Source organism: Musca autumnalis, unplaced genomic scaffold, assembly GCF_047663935.1.
Source record: "Musca autumnalis isolate F117 unplaced genomic scaffold, ASM4766393v1 scaffold_4, whole genome shotgun sequence".
Lineage (NCBI taxonomy): Eukaryota > Metazoa > Arthropoda > Insecta > Diptera > Muscidae > Musca > Musca autumnalis.
In genome coordinates, this window is record NW_027411977.1 from 231,987,704 (window position 1) to 232,010,868 (window position 23,165).

The 23,165-nt window shown below is 32.9% G+C and overlaps 1 protein-coding gene and 1 pseudogene across 2 annotated transcripts in view; one reads left to right on the plus strand and one right to left on the minus strand.

Moving 5' to 3' along the window:
* The window catches only part of BNIP3 (BCL2 interacting protein 3), a 45,949-nt gene extending 32,994 nt beyond the window's left edge, over positions 1-12,955 (plus strand). Inside the window, exons 2-6 of one of the 2 annotated variants that reach the window (XM_073986165.1) lie at positions 7,521-7,707; positions 7,938-8,022; positions 8,092-8,162; positions 11,576-11,737; positions 11,815-12,955. In XM_073986165.1, the coding sequence (XP_073842266.1) occupies positions 7,521-7,707; positions 7,938-8,022; positions 8,092-8,162; positions 11,576-11,737; positions 11,815-11,866 (557 nt within the window). In that variant the 3' untranslated portion in view covers positions 11,867-12,955. Of the gene's footprint in view, positions 1-7,520; positions 7,708-7,937; positions 8,163-11,575; positions 11,738-11,814 lie in introns of both variants that reach the window. The other variant, XM_073986164.1, reaches the window with a different exon arrangement.
* The window catches only part of LOC141400955 (histone-lysine N-methyltransferase trr-like), a 208,528-nt pseudogene that overhangs the window by 149,515 nt on the left and 35,848 nt on the right, over positions 1-23,165 (minus strand).

Genomic DNA, 23,165 nt, shown 5'->3' on the forward strand with positions numbered 1-23,165 from the left:
TTATTATATTGCAGACAAACAACGAGTCCGTCCATACATATTTGTTCAAGTTGATGTGTAGGTTGGTATTTGCCCAAGTACCAGCGAGCTAGCACACAAAACAAAAAGCCGGTCAAATAGTAAACAGTTTTTGTGTTGGTTAGCTATTGGGAGTAGTTAAGAGTACGTTTATACTAACGATCAATACCATGATAACTTAAAATGATGTATTTGGCAGTTAATTTTCTATATTTTACGTCAAATAAATGCGCTGGTATAAACGATTATTGCTTTACAAGATGCCTTTTCCCCATTTTTTAACAAAAAAATATTTAATAATAAAAATTAAAATTAATAATTTGTTTACCAATTACTTTGGTCACTCAAAACGTGTACATATTTCTTGTTCTTCCACATCGTACAATGATCTGCTGCCTGCAAGTCATTAAATTCATTTGTTTTGTTGTTCTATCTATTATAAAATAACATCAACATTTCCTTTTTCCTGATAAAACAAATGATTTATCAAACATGCATGCCTTCAAACACCCACTCACATGCATGCATGTATGTAGTAGTTGCGTATATTTATAATTCAAAAATAAAATTTTTTACTACGTAAATACAACATCGTAAAATCACACAAATTACCCATCTGCACCGCGTCACGTTTCATTCATTCATTAATGCGGGTCATAAAATAAACGAATCAAAACAAAGCGCTAATGAAACTAAAACTATATTAAATAATTTTTGTACATTAACGACCATGATAATTAGTTAATTTATAGGCCTAGTTCGTGATGTTAAGGAATAGTCACTGAACATACCCTAAAGGCATAACACTATTACCAAGGCACAATAATACAGGTACAACGGGAAAAACAGCTGATTATCACACTAGTTGCATTATTGTGAATAAAATCACAAGGTAAACAAGCAATTCACAGCAATGCGTTATTGTAAACAATTTTGACGTTTGGTATGATTTGATGTACCACCTTCTTGTTCCACCATGACTATTACCATTGCAAAGCATCGGCGTGTTTAAAAGAACGATGTCAGCCGATGAAAGCAGGATCATTTTTTCGTATTCGATGTCTCCACATATGTATATCAGTGACGCCAAATACGGCTATTCTTGTTCTTTCTCTCTCTATTTGTTGACATTAATGTGGTTAGCGGTCACTGAACATACGTTATGCTAAAAGTAACAACAAACCACTTATTAGAGGCGAAACAACGACGTCAACTGTGGCGGGATTCTCTAACACATTTTTTGGTTACCGTCAAAATCGTTAAAATAAAAAGCAACAGTGTTACCAACTTTTATTTATCAATCCCACAGCAGCGGGTTCTTTCGTACCAGATTGACCCGGAACCATAGTGTTTCGGCCAGCGGCTGCCAACCCAGCATTAAACCTACGTAGGGTTAAATGCTGCTACAACAACTTATATTCATAGTTTTGCTTTTTAATTTGACCGATGTTTGTCCAAAAAATTCGTTACAGAGTCCCACTACTGATGTCCGTTATTAAAGAAATCATGATAACAGTCACTGAACATACCCTAAATGCATAACACAATTACCATTGTAATCAAAAAAACGACCATACTTCCCGAGATTTGGGTCTTGACATGTTACTATTCGAACGTGGGCAATATGGGCATCGTTTTAGAGCTTATGGAGAGTACTTTCATGCACGCGACATATTTTTACACGTGTTCATAGGAGAATGCATTAAATTCCTGTTCAAAGCCGGTTACTTAGGAAACATTAAATTTACAAGAAAGTTTTGTTTGCGTAGCCCACTTTTGTCATTGTCTATATGAGAAAGTTTGAAATTCCCGGCCGAAGGCCGGCTATTTAAGAACACTTTCAATTTAAAAGAGAGTTTTGATCACGTAGCCCACTTTCGTCCCTGTCCATAGGATAAAGTCCAGACCACTTTCAATTTAAAAGAGAGTTTTGATCGCGTATCCCACTTTATTTATTATTCGTGAGCTTTAAAACGAGTCCCATATTGCATAGGTTTTAAAAATAATGGTGATAAAAGTAAAAAAGTCAAGACCAATATCTCGGGAAGTACGGACTTCCCACGGAAAGCTATATATCGTTATGTTCAGTGTGCCAAGGGCTATCTATTGTAAACATTTCAGCCCTATCCCAGAGGTGCCAATAAACAACATAAAGGTGTTACAAGTACGAAATGTCAAGACCCATATCTCGGGAAGTATGGACCCCCCCGGATACTATATATCATTGTGTTCAGCGTCCCAAGGCCTAACTATGGTAAAAATTCCAGCCCGATCCGAGAGGTGCCCATGAACAACCTAAAGGTGTTACAAGTACGAAATATCAAGACCCATATCTCGGGAAGTATGGACTTCCCCCGGAAAATTGTATATCGTTGTGTTCAGGGTCCCAAGGGATACCTATGGTAAAAATTTCAGCCCGATCCGAGAGGTGCCCCTAAACGACACTTGTTCCAGGCACAACACCATTGTAATAATTGCCACTACACCAGCCAAGATCACCTATTCGTTAAAGTGACCACTGTCGTGGTTTAGCAAAGGAAAGACTCTCTCAGAGAGACTAATACTATGTTTACATTTACGAAATCCACTCGATTTCAACTGTCAATTCCATTGCTCAAACGTCAAATGAAATCGAATCGATTTCAAATAAGTTTTCATTTGACAGTTGAAATCGAGTGGATTTCGTAAATTTAAACATAGTATAATGCACAAAATATTTTGAGCACCACCGCACTTCACCAATTATCTCTAGTTAAAAGTGCAACTCTCTCCAGTTTTGGTATTTTTAATTGATGAAAACCGACGGCTTAAAGTGCGTTTATACTATCACTTATTATCATGATAATGTGCCAATTTGGTTGACAGATGTTTTCAAAGATTTTAGGACAAACAACAGCATACATGTTCTCTTACTTCCAGTTGATGCCAGTCACTGAACATACCCTAACCTCAATGACGTTGCGATTGTTGTCATTGACAGATTGTTTCACACATTTTGCGGTAAACAAAATCAGCATAGCGCCATTATCGTGTTATTAAACTCCAGTATAAACGTTATTTTACTTCCATTTGCCTACACCAATGATACCCGTCACTGAACATACCCTAACCTCAATGATGCGATTGTTTTCATTGACAGATTTGTTCACACATTTTGCGTTAAACCAAATAAGCATATCGCCATTATCGTGTTAATAAACTCCAGTATAAACGTCCATTTACTTCCAGTTGTCTAACCCACTGATGCTAGTCACTGAACATACCCTGACCTCAATGTTGCATTTGCCTTGTTGCGCTGTTTTCATACATTTTACGTCAATCTAAATCAATATAGCGCCATTAGCACGACAATAAATTGCAGTATAAACGTTCCTTTACATCCAGTTGCCCCAACCACTGATACCAGTCACTGAACATACCCTAACCTCAATGATGCATTTGCATTGTTGCGATTGCTTTTATTGACTGATGTTTTTTAAAAATTTTACTTCAAACCAAATCAATATAGCGCCATTATCATGATAATAAACTCCAGTACAAACGTTCTTTTACTCCTAGTTGTCGAACCAGTCACTGAACAGACCCTAACCTCAATGATGCATTTACGCTCGTTTATCGGCATAATAAACAAATCACACGACAAATCAAGTAAATAAAACTTTTGGTCTGTTCCAGTACTACACATTTCTACACATTTTTACTCCGATAACCGATTTTTCCTTTATGTTATCGAAAAAATAGTAAAAATGTGTAGAAATGTGCAGTACTGGAACAGACCATTTAAAACATCCATTTCTTGAAAAAAAAAAAAACAATTTCCTAAAAATGTAACTAAAACTGAACAAATCTTTTAGTTTCCCAATAAGTAAATAAACAATTCCTCAAAAAATTAATTCAAAATGTGATGAAGAAAACTGATTAATTAGAATTTCCTCTATTTCTATTTCTTATCATCCATCACTTTAAACATCCATCCATCAACGATAACGAAATATAATTGTGAAATTAAAAACAACAACTACAAAAGATTTCATATAGACTTTTCTACATAGTATTTCTCTACTTGGAAGCACTTTTACAAAAATTTTGAGGTTATAATGTCTGTGGATTTTTAATCATTGTTATAATCTATTGTTTCCAATGAATCATTTCGTTTATTTAAAAAGTAATAAAAACAACAACAAACAAAACAACAATTTTTGCCATCGTCATTCTCCCAAGGCGCACTTTTCTTGACGCAATAGAAAAACACTTGAGAAATTTCAAAATGTAATGCACCACAAGTGGCGGTGGTGTGAGAAACACACTGACGGGGATGGAAAGAGTTTGTTTGCACGTTCATTAAACATGTCCATGCCACTGCTGGGGGCTACCGGGGATTTCGGGATGACGTAAAAATTGTAATTACAATAAAATACTTTTGTATCTTGGGAAGCAAGTCTTAATATGGAGGTCCTTTAAACATTTTTGCCAAAAACTACACCGCTTTGTTATTTTCTTTTGTGTTTCTTATAGAATTGCAAGAGAAATTTATTTTGTTGAGTTCAACGACCTTTTTTACTTTCATATTGATTGCTCCCATAATGGCGATAATAAAATTCTCCAAATAAAGCGAAAAAACAATACCAACCTCCATTACCCGGACACAAAGAAGTGCAATTTTTATTAATAATAAAAAATTAAATTGTGCTAACAATAAAAGTAAATAACTAAAAATGATTGATGTGTCCAGACAGACTGCTGCACCACCCACCACAACAACAATAACAAATTTTCAAGTGGAACAAAGAAAATCATCATCTTTTTTTCTTCTACAAGAAAAAAGGTAGATAATAACGGAATATTCTATCAGTGGGGCGGCAGGTGACCACGATGATGATAATAATACTTACCACTCATTATTAAAAACAAGGTAAACAACTTTCTGTCACGCCGCCGCGGCTAATCTTGAAGAAAACAACGAGCAAAACAAAACGTCATATAAAAATAATAAAATATTTTATTTGTATTATTTGTTTATATTTTCATTTGTAGCGTTTATATTTTGTTGTTTTGGTGGTGGTAGTGGTGCGGGCAGAAAAATGTGCGAATTGTTTTTTATCTGAGATAAAACCACAACAAAACAAAGTTGTTTTCATTTTAATTGCCTTGCGGTCACTCACTAGCAATGGCGTGCTAAAATAATTAAAATTGCAAAAACCAGGGAAACAAAGAAGTAACACGAAGGTCAGGCACTGTTGGTTTCAACACAGTACATTTTACGTCAAACCAAATCAAAATAGCGCCATTAGTGCGATAATAAACCCCAGTATAAACGTTCTCTTATTTGTAGTTGCCTAAACCAATGATACCAGTTACTGAACATACCTTAACCTCAATGTTGCCTTTGCATTGTTGCTCCTGTTTTTTTGTAGACAGATCAATATAGCGCCTTTACCATGACAATAAACTCCAGTATAAAAGTACTTTTACATCCAGATACCTAAACCAATGATACCAGTCACTAAACATACCCTAACCTCAATGATGCATTGGCATTGTTTCCCTTGTTTCCATTGACAGATGTTTTCATGCATTTTATGTAAAACCAAATAAATATAGGGCCATTATTGTGATAATAAACCCCAGTATAAACGTTCTCTTATTTCCAGCTGCCTAAACCAATGATACCCTTACCTCAATGATGCATTTGCATTGTTGCCCTTGTTTCCATTCACAGATGTTTCCATGCATTTTATGTAAAACCAAATCAATATAGCGCCATTATCAGGATAATATACTCCAGTTTAAACTTTCTTTTACATCCAGTTGCCTAACCCTATTACCAGTCATACCCTAACCTCAATGTTGCATTTGCCTTTTTGCACCTGTTTCCATTGACAGATATAAAACCAAATCAATATAGCGTCTTTATCAGGATAATAAACTCCAGTTTAAACGTTCTTTTACATCCAGTTGTCTAACCCAATGACACCAGTCACTGAACATACCCTAACCTCAATGATGCATTTACATTGTTGCGCTGTTTTCAAACATTTTACGTCAAACCAAATCAATATAGCGCCATTATCATGACAATAAATTGCAGTATAAACGTTCCTTTACATCCATTTGCTATAGTCACTGAACATACTCTAACCTCAATGATGCATTGCATTGTTGCGCTGATTTTATTGACAGATGTTTTAATACATTTTACGTCTAACCAAATCAATATAGCTCCATTATTGTGATAACAAACTCCAATATAAACGTTCTCTTATTTCCAGCCTAACCTAACCATATGATACCAGTCATACCCTAACCTCAATGTTGCATTTGCCTTGTTGCCCCTGTTTCCATTGACAGATGTAAAACCAAATCAATATAGCGCCATTATCAGGACAACAAACACCAGTTTAAACGTTCTTTTACATCCAGTTGCCTAACCCAATATTACCAGTTACTGAACATACTCTAACCTAAATGATGCATTGCATTGTTGCGCTGATTTTATTGACAGATGTTTTAATACATTTTACGTTACACCAAATCAATATAGAGCCATTAAAGTATCATTGCTTGTAGTCCGTTTACATATAACCTGATTTAATAACCGGATTTAATAGCGTTTCGAATGTCAATTCCATTGTGTATACGTCAAATAAATACTCTTAAAGAAGGCAAAAAGCTTAAATGTAAATGGCGTTTACACAGAAACACGGAAATCGCCATGTTGAAGCGTTGTATATCTGACCATCGACTTTGAAATCTTCTATAAGAACATTTACACATTTACCTTCTCTTTACATTTGTCATGCGAGAATTACAGCTAAATATTCCATTACTCTTTCCAATTTACCTTGTCAACACATAACTAATTACGCTACGCTTCATTAGTAAGAGCTTATTTAATACGATTAATATTGAAATCATTTTCATTTATTCTCCCTTCAAGGTCGAATACAAAATCCATCGACAAAAACATGTAATCGGAACTAAAAAAAAATAATATTTTTTAAGTGATATGACCATCGAAATAATCACTGATTTTTATCAGCAATTTGTATTGATTATTTTCGAAATAATAATAAAATTAACCTCATAAAATAAAAAAAAGTCGATGAACGGATGAATCACAATACTCTATTTCTGGAATATTTTAAAATTAAATTAATTATTTTTAATTAGTAGCTATTATCGGCTGATTTTTTCTCAGTCTCCCGGTCTTTGTCTACCAATTTAAATGTCTTAGTTTTTAATTGGTACCTATCGCTTTTGTTTCCTAAGTTAATTGTGTTAATTTCTATTTCTAATTTTTTATTTTTAATTAGAATCTGTTATCGTCTTTTTTTTTCTAAATCTCCCTATCTTTGTCTTAATGTCTATTTGAAATTTTTTGTTCTTTATTATTTTTAATTAGAATCCATTATCGCCTTATTATATTTGGTTTCCTTAGAATTATTTGCCTTCATTTTTGCAATTAATAATTCTATTTTTTATTCTTTTCCTGACTATTTCAGAATCTTGGATTGAATTAAGTACTGCTGCCACAATGGCTGGCGTTAAAAGTCCAGACAGAATAACACCCTTGCCCTTTGCCAATGGTGAGGAATATTTACGTCTATTACGTGAGGCACAACGTGAATCGAATCAATCAAGTCGTGTGGTTTCATTGGCTAGCTCGCGGCGCGATACACCCAGAGACAGGTAAGGAGCGGAAAACAATGGCAATAATTCTTAAAATAGAATATTTTTGGCAAAAACTTTCAATCTAAAAAAATGCACATATTTTTAAATAAAAAGGTTATCAGATTCAAAACTGTTTTACTGATATTTTTCGGATGAATTTGAAATCATATAAAGCCACATTTTCTAAGAACATTTTTTTTAAGAATTAAATTTTCTAATAATTTTAATTTCTTTCCCCCTCCTTTTAGCCCCAAATCACCACCAAACAGTCCAAACACAGAATTGTGTCCAGATGAAGAACTAAAAAATGTATATATTAATTATTGGAATAAGGTAAGTTTTGAATTCTATTATTTATCTACATTTCCTAAGAGGATTTTGTTTTTCCCTTTTTCATTTCAGACTGGTGAAGCAAAAGACAATAGTGATTGGTTAGATGAATGGAATAGCAGACCTGATCAACAGCCACCAAAGTGAGTAACAAACTTGTTTAGGCATTATGCTGTAAAAGAAAGGCCCCTTAAAGGAAAGGCCACATTAAAATACCTTCCATCCATGGAAATTCCTTAGAAATGTCTTCTGTGTCTCTAGAATCTATTGGAAAGCTTTTCAGTCTATAAAAGACCTGTAGATTATCACTTTAGTCTATGAAAGATGTTGGAAAGACTTTTTAACGTTTAAAAATGTCAACCATCAATGGAAATTCTTTAGAAATGTTTTCTGTGTCCTGGAAAGACCTGTAGAATCTATTGGATAGTTTTTCAATCTGTAAAAGAACTGTAGAGACTGAAAGAACCATTTAAGTCTATAAAAGATATGGTCTGTTCCTTTACTTTTGAAAATGGTAAAACCGGCAAAAGTAGTAAAAGTTGTAAACTACTCCCATATGAATTGCATGGTGTAAGAAGTAACGGAACGCTTTTCGAGTAAAAAGTGGTAAAACTTGAAGATTCTTGAATGTAAAGCAGCGACGACCACAGAAATACAACCAAAGCGAAGACATGTATGAACGTATGAGTGAAAAAAGCAACAACCACATTAAGATTTGTTTGTTTTCATTCATTTACACTGTACGTGAGAGAGAGAAGCAAATGCAAAAACAACTCAGTGGGCGCCCTCACTACACGATCTAAGCAAAGAAGCTCGTCCCTGATGTAAAGGAACAGAGCTATAGTTATAAAGACATTTTTAAGATTTTAAAATGTCATCCATCTTTAGAAATTTCTTAGAAATGTCGTCAGTGTTCTAGGAAAACGTCTAGAATGATAGTCAGCTTAAAGAAACCCATAATAAATGTACTCTATTTGGTAAGCCCTTCCTGGTATATAGAAAACCTTTTTAAACTAGATTTCTTATGTCACCCTATGTTATAGGTACTTTACACGATATGTTTTTTACATATGAGTTGTCACTTTGCATATACATTTTGTATGGGAGAAGTGACAACTCATATGCAAAAAACATATCGTGTAAAGTACCCATTAGCAAATAAAAATAACTAGCAATCACTGAACACCCCCTCATGTAATGTAAATTAATTCTATTCAGTGCTTGTTTTTATCCGCATGTAGGTTTGTCATACCTTTGATGCTAAATACGAGCCTACTCTTCTTTCTCTATGTTTACATCCGAGCATGATGAAATAATAAGGTGGCGTAAAACGGCCAGCTGATTGGTTTCAATCTGTCAAATTTTTTGTTATTGTGAATAAATTGTATGAAAACGTAAACAAACATTTTGACATATTGAAGAATTTTTGGCCAAAACAGAGTTGTATTTGTGCTACTTACGTGACCTGTTAAATAGATCTTGCATCCGAGTGACTAAAGAACACTGAACATATCCCAATGTTCATAACTTAATGATCACTAACTGAGCATACCCCATTTAAATGTGTAACTGCACTGTTATGTTTGTATATCTAGCCTAGCTACAAATAACTACGAATAACTGAACATACCCTCGTGTTACCAATAGCAGCAGTAGGTCTGTTCGACAAATTTGCAAGTAAAAAGTACTTACAAGTTTTTGCAGGTACTTGGAAGTACTATGTATCACTGAACATACCCCATTTAAAGGTTTGACTTCAGCTGTGTTCCTTTACTTACCTGAGGTTACCATTTTAACCATTTGTTACCATTTTTAACCTGCAAAGCGTTCATTAACCCCGAAAAGTGGCAAAACTGGAAGCAATTTTTAAGAGAGTGAGAGAGGAGAGAGAGCGAAAATGGCTTTCTCTTCTACCACAGGCTACCAGACAAATTTCTGCAGGTAAAAAATGGCAGAACTGATTTTTCGATTTTTGTTTGACGATTATTTCACAATAAAGAAGAACATGGGCGAAAAACAGAAGAAAAAGTCGAACACTGACAACACTAAATTAAAAACTGTGAAATAAAAGACGAAAATTGATTTTTTATGTTTTTTCTGACATTGCTGCCGTTCCTTTACTTTTCTGGTAAAAATGTTCATGAGAGAGCAATTTTGAACAATTTTGACACTTTTTCCTTTAACCACTCTTACCATTAAAAAAGTAAAGGAACAAAGCTTTCATTGTAATTAAAAATGCCAGCCTTCTCTATGTTAACATTTAAGTAACTAAATATCACTGAACATACCCTAATGTTCATGTGTTCATAATAATTAAGTTAATTTATTAACTTATTTCGTCATATGAAATTATTAACAGTCACTGAACATACTCCAAATAAGGGTGTATCATCACCATCACCGTTATTTTATGCAAAGCAAGAAAAGCCGTTGCAATTTTCATGTAAGCAGAATCTTAATGGATATGTGATTGTAAATACAACTAAGGATCACTGAACGTACCCTAATGTTCATTAGTTAATGATAATACACTGAACACAGGCCTCATTTAAAGGTGTACCTTCCCTGTTATTTTTAATGATAGCCTTCTCTTTCTCTGTGTTAACATCTAAGTGACTAAGAATCACTGAACATACCGCAATGGTCATGAGTTTGTGATAATTAGTTAATTTATATACATATTTCGTCATATAATGAAATTACGAGCTGTCAGTTACACCCAAGCTACTGAGTCTCACTGAACATACCCTAAGTTTCATGAGTTTAAGATAAATCATAGAATGATGGCCCCACTTAAAGGTGTAACTTCACAGTTATTTTAAATGCTAGCCATTCCTGCCTATGTCACTAAAGATCACTGAACATACCCTAATGTTCAAGATTTCATAATAACTAGTTAATTTATAGGCCTAGTTCGTGACAATATTAATGAAATTATAAACAGTCACTGAACATACCCATTCCACTGTTATTTTTTATGCAAAGCAAGGACAGCTGATGTAATTCTCATGTCTACCTCACTTTAGATCAGTGTCGCCCAAGAGAATTCCATCAAACTAAAGCAAGTGTTTATGTATAGGTGAACAAAACAACCACATGATGTTTACCATTCGTTTTAGAACAAGTACACTGTGAATGAGAGAAAATAGCAAATGCAAAAAAACTCAGTGGACGCCAGCAATATACAGATGGGCGACCCTGCTTTAAATAGTCATATGAAAAGCTGACAGTCACTGAACATACATTAATGTTAAAAGTAATAACAGTACAAAACATCGGTGTCAAGTGATGTCGGTTCTCATCCTGTTCTGGCTCTGTGGACACAGATATCTTTGATGATATGTATTTACCATTCTCCTCGGTATCTATGTAGGGATTTTTACCTTCTTAAAACAAATAAGCCTTTTAAGTTGTCTTAACAAAGAAATATCAGACACTGAACATACCCCACCCTTATTCGGATAGATTTTGGGTGGATTTTTAAAACATGTTAAATGTATTTTATGTATCTTTTCTGCTTCCTTTATTAACATACGGTTGTCTTTTTCTCTTTCAGGGACTGGAAATTCGAGCATCCACAAAATCAACAGAAAAAGAAAACCGCCGGTTATTCTATACGTCTAACCCGTCTGGGCAAGAATTCCTTGTTTTCACGTGAAATTTTGTATTCCTTAATCTTATCAAATGTATTGTCACTGCTGCTGGGAGCTGGATTAGGGTAAGTTGGATATTCTTAAAAAAAGTTTCAAAACAAAAACTTAATCAATTTTTTTTTGTCTTCTTCTCTTCTTTTAGGTTATGGCTTAGCAAACGTGGCATTATGTTTACCCGAGTGGTAATCGACTGAAGTGGTTTTTTACACTCCTACACTTTCGTTCGTTTCTTTTTTGTATCATCTTCTCCAAAAAACACGATTCTCCTCGTCGCGTTACTATTTTTTCTTCTTCTAAAACAACAAAAACACGATCTTTTATATATAAAAAATATATAATATAAACGTTAGTATGTAAGGTGTGATTTATATAACTTATATTAAATAGGGATGGCCATTGAGGTAGGGAAGGGGTGATGTGGTTTGGAATGCTTTATTTCCATCATCTAATAAAATGATGTTACAGTGATCCAAGGGTATCCAAATTCCACAACACCCATGGCCTTCCTGACATTTTTATTCTTTTTTTACTGCTTTTTACATACATATTTTTTCTAAAAAGGAAGTCATCATTTGTTTCTCTTTTTTGTAATCGAAAACAAAATTTGTAAAAAAAAAATCTGGAAGGGCTCAGGCTAAAATAAATTTCAGTAAATTTTTTAATATTCGTTGGAATTTTCGGAAAAGAAACTTTAGTTTAATTTGTCCCATATCAAAATTTGTTACTTATTTGCTTATTCCATTACCATGTTCTTTGTTTCAACATGAATTCAAGCCACACTTTTTTTTGGTAGTTTATAGGAGATTTTGTATAATCATTTTTGTTTCTTTTAAAGAATCATAAAAAACAATAGAAATATTTAAAACAAGTTGGTTCAGCATTTCATTTTTTTTTTCTTTCGTTTGGAAAAATATGAATTCAAATCAACCAACCAACAAACAAAAAGATGAACGTACAGTTTTTTCTATTATTCTTAAAAACGATTTTTTTAGTTATTAATAATAATATACATATACATAATATACATACCCCTTTTTATATATATTATATACCAAGATACAAAAACAAAAAAGAAAACAAAAAAAAACATATTTTAAATTTAGACTTCATTTTTATTAAATAATAATTTAAAATACAAAAAAATCTATTTAAAAACAAACAAATATTGAAAACGATATGTGAATTCAAAAACAAACAAACGATGCGTCAAACTTTAGATACATTCTCTTGAATACAAGAAAAAAAACCAAAATGCAATAAAAAATGTCCAAAAAAATTAAAAATTTTAAGAGTTTTATTTCAACAATTAAGGGAGGTGTATACAAATAAACGTGAATTTTTAAAATAACTGTTTTCAAAATATAGTGGGGGTTTAAAGACTTTATTAAAAACATGCATTTTTAAGGACTTGATACCAAAATGATGGATTTTTAAAGACATTATTTAAAAAAACGTGTAATTTTTAAAGATTTTATTCCAAAAACGTGGTCTTTTTTACGACTTTATTCCAAAAACGTGGACTTTTTTAAGATTTTATTCCAAAAACGTGGACTTTTTTAAGACTTTATTCCAAAAAACGTGGATTTTTTTTATACTTTCTTTATCTTTGACGTTTGTTAAGGGTCCACTGAACATACCCAAAAGTTCATGAGTAAATGCTAATTCATCGAACATACCCCAATTAAAAGTGTAATTTCACCGTTATTTTAAATGCGGACCTTTTTTCTACGTTTATCCAATCAACGGTTGGCTAGTTCGAGCTTCCTGGACTGTTGCACTCATCAAAAGCGATGCCAATCTTTTACGTGGCACTAACTATTGAGCGGGATGTCGACTCGACTTCAACTTGCCATCAATAAAGTCTGCCTTCAGCTGGTCTATAAAGATTGCTTGAGCTCGTTCATCTACAGCAGTTCATCCATAAATGCTGTCATCAACTGGTTTATACTGGCCATCAACTCTTTATACTGCTGAGTTAGATCTATATTCCTTTGATATCAAGTGCAGCTACAGATTTCTTTTGTTCGGTGACTCATAGTGGAATCTTACGTAGAATATGTTTTCCTTTGGAACCGTCCTTCTAATGTATGGTATTGTGCGAGATTTTGACCCAAACCTAACCTTGTTTCTTTATAGGGCTTAGCCCATATTCCCTTGATAAATAGTGCACCTACAGATTTAACTTGTTCGGTGACCCATAGTGAAATTGTATGAGTAATACTTTTTCCTTTATAACCATCTTCCTAAAATAAGGTTTTGTACCTAGAAACATTGCAAACGTAACCGGTTTCTTTATATAGTTAGGTTGGAGCCCATATTTCTTTGATATCTAGTGCAGCCACAGATTTATTTAGTTCGGTGACCCATAGTGAAATTCAATGAAGAATATTTTTTCCTTTGGAACCATCCACCTAAAGTAAAGAAAATCCACAAATATACTAAGTTGGAGCCCATATTACGTTGTTAACTATTGCAGCTACGGATTTGTTTATTAGTCCCGGTCCACACTAGCGTGAATTTCATGAAATTAGGTGTTCTTAAATTGAATTCCCTACTACAACAATTTAATGATTTTACTCCACTATGGACGTCGATCTAGAGACGCATAATTTCATATCAAAATTTATGAAGAACAATGAAACTGTAATGGGTACTTTACACGATATGTTTTTAACATATGGGTTGTCACTTTTTAAATGCAAAATGTATTTGCAAAGTGACAACCCATATGTAAAAAACATATTGAGTAAAGTACCCATAAAAGTTTTCATACTGCCTTTGTACGACCGAAATTCTACGCTTATGTCCAATTTACATTAGCAACTTTTTCGTCATTTAGAGCTGTTTCGTCATTTATTTGCTTAAACAGGCGACATTTTGCGTCATTTACCATACAAAAATAAATGACGATAGCTACGTCATTTATTCTAAACAACGCACGAAAACACCATACTATTATACGCAACAATGCTTTTTCGTCATAAACTACCAAAAAATGCAACTGTTTTATGATGTCTTTGTTTGTTTGTGTGTGTTGTAGAAAAACAAAAATACTCAAACGATGACAAAAATGAAAATAAATGGTTAAACAACTTGCAAAAATTATGTTTTTTGTTTTTGGAATTAATTTAAGTTATTTGATACACATTTGTGTTGAAATCCTATTTTTCTGAATAAATATATTGTGTGCGTGTGTTTGTGTTATTGTATATGTGTGTATGTGCGATTGTGTGCGTAAGCAAATGACAAAAAAAAAAACAGATGTAAATGCACTTCATTTGATTCTAGGATTTCGTAAAACGAAATCATTTAATGTGCATATGTAAATTGAACTTTACTATGAAAGAGGGTTATGGCTGCCAACATTGCAAAAATAGTGGTTTTTACTTGTACAAAATAATATTTCTTTAGCGAAGGATCCAAAATAAGTACAAAAATGTTAAAAGAATGAAGTAAATTGTCCACGAAAGAGCTTGAGATAACCTATTGAAGGAATGCATTATTTTCGGGGAAATTTTCTTTCTTAATAATTTACACAGTCTTACATAAGTATACGTACGCCCCATAAATCTCGGGTTTTAGAAAAAGTAATGATATTTAGGAAATTCCAAGTACACAGGTTTATTTCGTCTCACTAATAAACAATATTTAATACAACAAAAGTATATTCCATAATATAAATAACGGTAAATTTTACAAAAACCAAAAAATTATACTTACAAAAGTATACATACGCCCCAAGGAAATATGAGTATTATCTTACAATTTATGGAATTAGCAGCAAAATTTATACATTTTATTGTTTTGGCGAATGTGTCTGGGTGTCCGAGATATATTTTAGAGAAAAAAAAAATAATTTTTGGGTGTTAAGTGACGTTATTTAATGCCAAACTTCTTGTATAGCTCGTTAAAGCGGACCCTTGCTGATTTCTTTCCGTTTTAGGTATTTGAGTATACAAAAGCCAAAATATTAGTGTCAGATTATAGATTTTGAGATCCTAGAAAGCTTTTTAGTTGACCTTGTGCATAACACACCTTCCTGGGTGTCGATAAATTCACATTTTTCCTGGGATATCTCAGGAAGTTAATAGTTTCCTCGGAATTCTTGGCTCAAAGGTCACTTTGTTGTTTGAGCTTTCGGGATCGATTTTTCTGACTTTCAGACTAATGCTTATAAAAATTTCTTAATGATGTCAGTGGGGGTGTCTTCCCAATCATTATTATATCCGTGAACCCAATTTCGCATACAATTTTCCATGGTAAAGAATATAGTACCCAAATATTCGGTATTCCAGCTTCTCCTGTAGCAAAGGATAATATCTATCCACTTAGTAAAAATTAAATCATATCAATTCTATTTAGAGACGAAATAGTGCTCTGTCGTAGGTCGTTTCAAAATACTACACTGGGGTCAATTTTTTCCATATACATACTTTCCAAAGGTATTTCGATGTTCTCAAAGCCAAAATCGGACTGTTTTGCATTGTTCCATTATCCTACAATACATATTGATTCAAATATTCATTCTTGGCATACTTGCCTGTGGCCGTTTCGTCATTGTTTATTGTTAATATGGTCCCATGCGTTTTTTACCTGTCTGAAGGCTCTCCATGACCGCATTTTTTATCACTGAACTTTATTACATTCAATACTGTTAGTCTATTATTAGCCGCAAAAGTCATAAAAATGCACAATGACCGCAAAAATTTGCAAAAATTTTATAGTTTTATAGTACTGCTTTTCCCGTTGCAATACTTTTATTGTCACCCCCAAGTAGTAGTTAATTCTTATTTTTGACCGTATTTGTTATAAATCGCAAATAACCTTTGCATATTTTGATGGAATATTGTTGTAAGGACCTATAGCAAGATATTTGCACAAAAAACCGTATAGTTTTTACATAATTTGTTGCCATAAATGAACAATTAATTTGAAATTTTCTACAATTTTGGTTTTTGCAATACATTTCTTGCCTAACTGTATGTAAGTAACAAAAACTATGCATTTGGTAGTCTATTGGAAGAAGTTGCATTTGAAGTGTGGAGTGTTATTTTTTTTTTATTTGAATAGATTCCATTATTTCTACTCTTCTTTTCACTACGATGACTATAATGTCATTTTCGTCGAATTCTACAGTATGCAAATTTCATATTCGTACACACCTAAAAAATGTATAAAATCGTTATTAATTCCATATTTTATGTGCAAAATATGAAATAATTGATAGGAATTACCATAACGAAGACAGATTTAAGAATAACAAAACAAATTTTTAATTTATTCCGTCATTTAGTTATAGATGTCGTCTGTGTGAGTGGCAAAGTTCGAATTGGTACACCTATAAGCACAATATATTTGGAGTTTTTAAGGATTTTCGAAGCAAAATTCCTCAAATTTTTGTTCTTTTCTTCTTTTAGAATGCCTCTGCTATAGAAATATGTAAAAATAATGGTAATTTTATTAAAAATTTTGTATGAGTAAAAAGTCGGACGAATATTTGAAATACTTAAGAAAAATGTGCTAGATATGATTAACTATTGCAATTTATTCTCGAATTTTGGACGAAAATAGCTAATAGCAGTTCTTCTGTAACAATATTCGAGGTCTAGTATGAAAATGAATGTTGTCAGCGTTTGGAAATGCAAAGAAACGTAATCCGGGCTTAGGTAAAGTAAACACATTTTTGAGGTTTACTTGATAAAAATCGCAAGTTTCGTTTTATATTTGACATAAAATGTACTGAAGTTTTAGAATACGGTTTCGAAAATCATTTTATGTGGAAAACTGTGAGAAATTATGAAGAAAAATGAAACTATACAAGTTTTCATACTGTCTGCGTACGACTGAAATTCTACGCTTACTATGAACGATGGTTATGGCTGCCAAAATAGCTAAAATTATGGTTTTTACTTCTTGAAAATTATATTTCTTTATCGAAGGATCCAAAATGAGTACAAAAATGTCAAAAGAATGAAGTAAATTGTCCAGGAAAGAACGTCGGGTAACCTTTTGAAGAAAAGCATTATTTTCGGGCAAATTTTCTTTCTTAAAAATTTATTATTCCTCGTAATTTCCGAAATGTCTTGAAATAAAATGATTTTCGAAACCGTATTCTTAAACTTCAATACATTTAAAGTCAAATATAAAACGAAACTTGAGATTTTCACCAAGTAAAACCAAAAATGTGTTTACTTTACCTAAGCCCGGATTACGTTTCTTTGCATTTCCAAAAGCTGACAACATTTATTTTCATATTAGACCTCGAATATTGTTACAGAAGGACTGCTATTAGCTATTTTCGTCCAAAATTCGGGAATAAATTGCAATAGTTAATCATATCTAGCACATTTTTCTTAAGTATTTCAAATATTCGTCCGACTTTTTACTCATACAAAATTTTTAATAAAATTACCATTATTTTTACATATTTCTATAGCAGAGGCATTCTAAAAGAAGAAAAGAACAAAAATTTGCGGAATTTTGCTTAGAAAATCCTTAAAAACTCCAAATATATTGTGCTTATAGGTGTACGAATACGAACTTTGCCACTCACACAGGCGCCATCTATACCTAAATGACGGAATAAATTAAAAAATTGTTTTGTTATTCTTAAACCTGTCTTCGTTATGGTAATTCCTATCATTTATTTCATATTTTGCACATAAAATATGGAATTCATAACGATTTTATCAATTTTTTAGGTGTGTACGAATATGAACTTTGCATACTGTATGTCTTTCTCCGTAAATTTCCGGTAGTTTGCTCTTTTTGCGTTTTCTACCAAATGAGCCTTCGAGTAGGATCCTCCTTCCAACTTATGTACATTGTATATAAATGGTGCATAAGAGACTTACGTGGAATTTTCAATACGTCTGAAATGCTTATCGGTGAGCATTGGCCTGTGTGGCATAGGTATAATCCTATTCTATATTCTTCTTCCGTGTAGGACTTTTTCTTTTTGCCCACGCTATCATTTTCATTATCTGTAAATCCACGAAAATCACTTTCTGATGGTGTTCTTGGACATGGAAGAAGAAAAAATATTTGTTACTAGCAAAATGCCAATTGACAAATATCAATAGAAGCCCAAAGTTCATATGAATAAATAATTAACAAATGAACTTCAGGATATTTTCTTTCAGTTTATATACGTTTAAATAAAAGCTAAAAAATTTCGCGCGGAATAATGGTTTTGACACAATTAATTAGAGGCCAAGAAGAGTTTACAGAAGAACAAAGACAAATTTTAATTATTAGGGCATTAGGTGGAAGGAGTGCATACCAAATAGTGGACCAATCCTGCTTAAGTGCCAATTTTCCACCATTCGATGTAGTAGAAAGTTGGTACCCAAACAGCGAAATAAGTGCGAAGCACAGAATGTGCAGTCTTAATTTTGACTTGTTACGTAGAAGAAGACGGCGTAAAACTTATGCGATACTGTTTCATCCTAACAGTCATTTCTTAATCTATATACAGTGAATCACAGTCAAAAGTATCCACTTCATTTTCTTTCATTAAAACTGTGATTACTAAGAATTGGTTAATGATAGCGATTTCATTCTTTTTTATATTTTTACATTAGTGTCTTAACTTAAATATAATAAAATTAAAGAATATCAGGTAAATTTAAATAAAAAAAATAAAAATGGTTAAACAACATCGATTTCTACCTCACAGTGAAAAGTATGCACTCTAAAAGTTTCATGAAACAAAATGGATTTTTTAGGGTTTCAGCCTTGGTATGATATCCGTTGTTATCCTTTACAGCTTTTAGCCTTTTTGGCAAAAATTTAACTAAGTTTTCGGGGCAAGATATCGGAATTTTTCCCATTCTGGCAAGGCATATTTCAGGGTTCCTATACTTTAGATGTTACGATTTTTTATATTTGTCTTCAAAATACTCCATAAATTATCTATAGGATTCAAATCGGGGGATCGGGGAGGTGTTTGAATCACTTTTGGACAGTTACATAGCATCCATTTTGGAAAAATATTTGATTTGTGCTCGGGCTCATATATTGATAAAATTGGAATGTTGTCCAAAATCCCATTTTTTCAGCGCCTAAATTTCAAATTATCCTTTCAGAATGTTTAAATAATACATCTTATCCTTAATTCCTCCGATAAAGACACGATTTCCTACACCGGAAGCAATTATACAACGCCATACCACAACAGAGCCTCCTCTGTGCTTTACTTTTGAAATTGTGTGTTTGGGGACCAAGGCGGTATTCGCCCTATGACATACAGTGAGTGTCAAAAATATTCGGTTTTCAATTTCGCCAATAATAACACCTCAGGATTTTCGAACCCCATAATCAATATTCAAAAAAACAAATACTTAAAAACATGTTGGTCCTGTGGCTATTAAAAAATGTATGTAGCATGGATCCATGGCAACCCTATAAGCGAGAATAACAAAGAACACGTTGTTAACCCTGTTTTCTATGCGTCAAAAATATTCGGTTTTTGTAAATTTTGTTAAATATTTTGGCAATAAACCGGTCATGTCGAACTTTTTCTGCAATATTAGTATAAATTTCAATAATTGCGAACAGAATCTTTGTTCCTGTGTTCAAAAATATCATATTTCATAGCAAATTATTAAAATTTAGGGCTAAGGAAAAACGCTTTCCTAGAAAAGAGAAAACTGTTCATATTTCTTTATAAAAACGGCAGGAATGAAGGGAATTTTTGCTTATTTTTGAATATTTAGTCGAATACATTTGAAATAATGTGCAAAAGTCACGACAATATAAAAATAATTGATTTCGTGAAACACATAACCCAGCCAAACCAAGGACTGGGAGGGAAGGTAGAGGAATCTCCTGAAAAATTACGGCTAAACCGCCCTTAATTTTCCCGAAATTGGTCACCGAGTCCTAAATGACTTTCAAAATATAAAAAATATGCACATACATTCCAAAAAAATCGAAAGGATAAAGCCTTTCATGGCCTTGTAACGCATCACACACCATCGGCTTATTTACATAACCAAAAATCTAGTTCAAATTTCGCCTTGATGTGCCTTCAAAACTTGATGTACATCAGAAACCTGGTGAAAGGGAGTTAGTTTTGAATGTCTTAGCAGGAAAATCAGTATACCACCAAGTTTCCGGCCTTTCTGTGTACTCCAACACAAAAAGTACGAAGGAGCTTATAGGAGACATGTATTTATCAATGACTTATGATGTGTTACAAGGCCATGAAAGGCTTTATCCTTACGATTTTTTTGGAATGTAAGTGCATATTTTTTATCTTCTGAAAGTCATTTAGGGCTCGGTGACCAATTTCAAGAAAATTAAGGGCGGTTTAGCCGTAATTTTTCAGGATATTCCTCCACCTTCCCTCCCAGGCCTTGGTTTGGCTGGCTTATGTGTTTCACGAAATCGATTATTTCTATATTTTCGTGACTTTTGCACATTATTTCAAATGTATTTGACTAAATATTCAAAAATAAGCAAAAATTCCCCTTATTTCTGCCGTTTTTATAATGAAATATAAACATTTTTACTCTTTTTTAGGATTGCGATTTTCCTTAGCCCTAAATTGTAATAATTTGTTATAAAATATAATATTTTTGCACACAGGAACAAAGATTCTGTTCGCAATTATTGAAATTTATACTAATATTGCAGAAAAAGTTCGATATTGACTGGTTTTTTGCCAAAATATTTAACAAAAGTTACAAAAACCGAATATTTTTGACGCATAGAAAACAGGGTTAACAACGTGTTCTTTGTTATTCTCGCTTATAGGGTTGCCATGGATCCATGCTACATACATTTTTTAATAGCCACAGGACCAACATTTTTTTAAGTATTTGGTTTTTTGAATATTGGTTATGGGGTTCTAAAATACTGAGGTGTTCCCAGCAAAATGTTCGATGCCAAAGATGACATTCAATCATGGGTGCAAGTGATCTAGCATGTCATCTTTTTAGCATCTTCATCGATGAATTTTATATGAGCGTGGACCCCAAAAGATGACGTTCTTTTCTGGATCCTAAGCATGTCATTTTAACCAATGCTTTGGCATGTCATTTTCACCAACCCCTTGGCATGAAATTTTCATATTGTTTGGAAAATGGAAATGCTGTATTGAAATATGGTTTTCATGAAAAACAAAACTCTTTATTAATTCAAACGAATTCATGAAATAACTACAATTAATTTATCAGTTTAGTTTTTCAAAAGTTTACATCCAAAATTGCAATGTAATCACCACCGCTGCAACGCAAAAGATTACTTCCTCCGTTCTCCGCTGATATTCTTTCATCTTACAAAAGGTTTTTTCAATTATCTTCCCATCATCAGTTCAGATTTCGACATGGACTCCAAATGCACTCCTTTAAGTATTTTTATTTCGTAAATTACTTTTATTTTATAATTTTGTTATTTTATAACAACATTTTATACTCTTTTGTTTAGTGACGGAAATATGTAGGGATCTACAACCCGGCTTGCTTTAGGGATCTCTAAGAACAAAATGTAACGAACGGGGAGGAGAGACTTTTTATGGAAAATACCATTTATGCTTAATTAATTTATTTTTAATTGTTTCTTTCCAGAAGAAGTTTCTTCTTTATTTTGAGATTCTTGTTCCTTTTCGTTTCGGACTTTTTTTCAAATTCCAAGAAGCGAGATTTGATTGATTTCATTCTATGTCAGATTTAGAACAGACAAGGGAACTTTTAAAATAGCAATGTGTGCAATCCGATTCTATTTTTAGCTCGATGGTTGGGACTTCATATAATACCAATTGTTCAGAAGTTTTAGTTGTTTGATATGCAGGAAATGTAAGACAACATCACGACGACAGTTCTAACAACTTTGGTCTGTTCCAGAAACTGCAAGAATCTACTTATTTTTACTACGAAAACAATTTTTCCTTTATGTTATCGGAAAAAATAGTAAAAATTAGTAGATTTTTGCAGTACTGGAACATACCAAAATGAAAATAAACAGGTGTGTAAATAAAAACACAAACATCATCTCTATTGGATCGATGGAATGGGTACAAATGCTGATGAAAAGATCGGATCTTTCACGACTTCCTTTGCATTGGTTCAAATCCTAATGAAAAGATCGGATCTTCCACGACTTCCTTTGAACCAATGCAAAAGATGACATGAAATCACGTCATCGCAAAGAACCCCTTCCGTCAAATTTTGCTGGGTTATTATTGGTGAAATTGAAAACCGAATATTTTTGACACTCACTGTACCTTAATTGGTCCATATGACCAAAACAGGTTAAAGTTGTCTTCATTGCTTTCCTGTTTTGGACCTGAAGGAGGTTACATGTCAGTGATATGAAGGAGTCTTTATGGGAAATAGTTTTTTTTTCTCATTAATAAATTTGAACTTCAAAAAATATATATCCCTAATATACATCGAACATAGAAATAAATACATAAAACGGGGTATGGAATTTGACGCTAACATTACAGCCCAGTTCAGTCAGCTGGGTATTGCTGCTACCTTTTCTTGT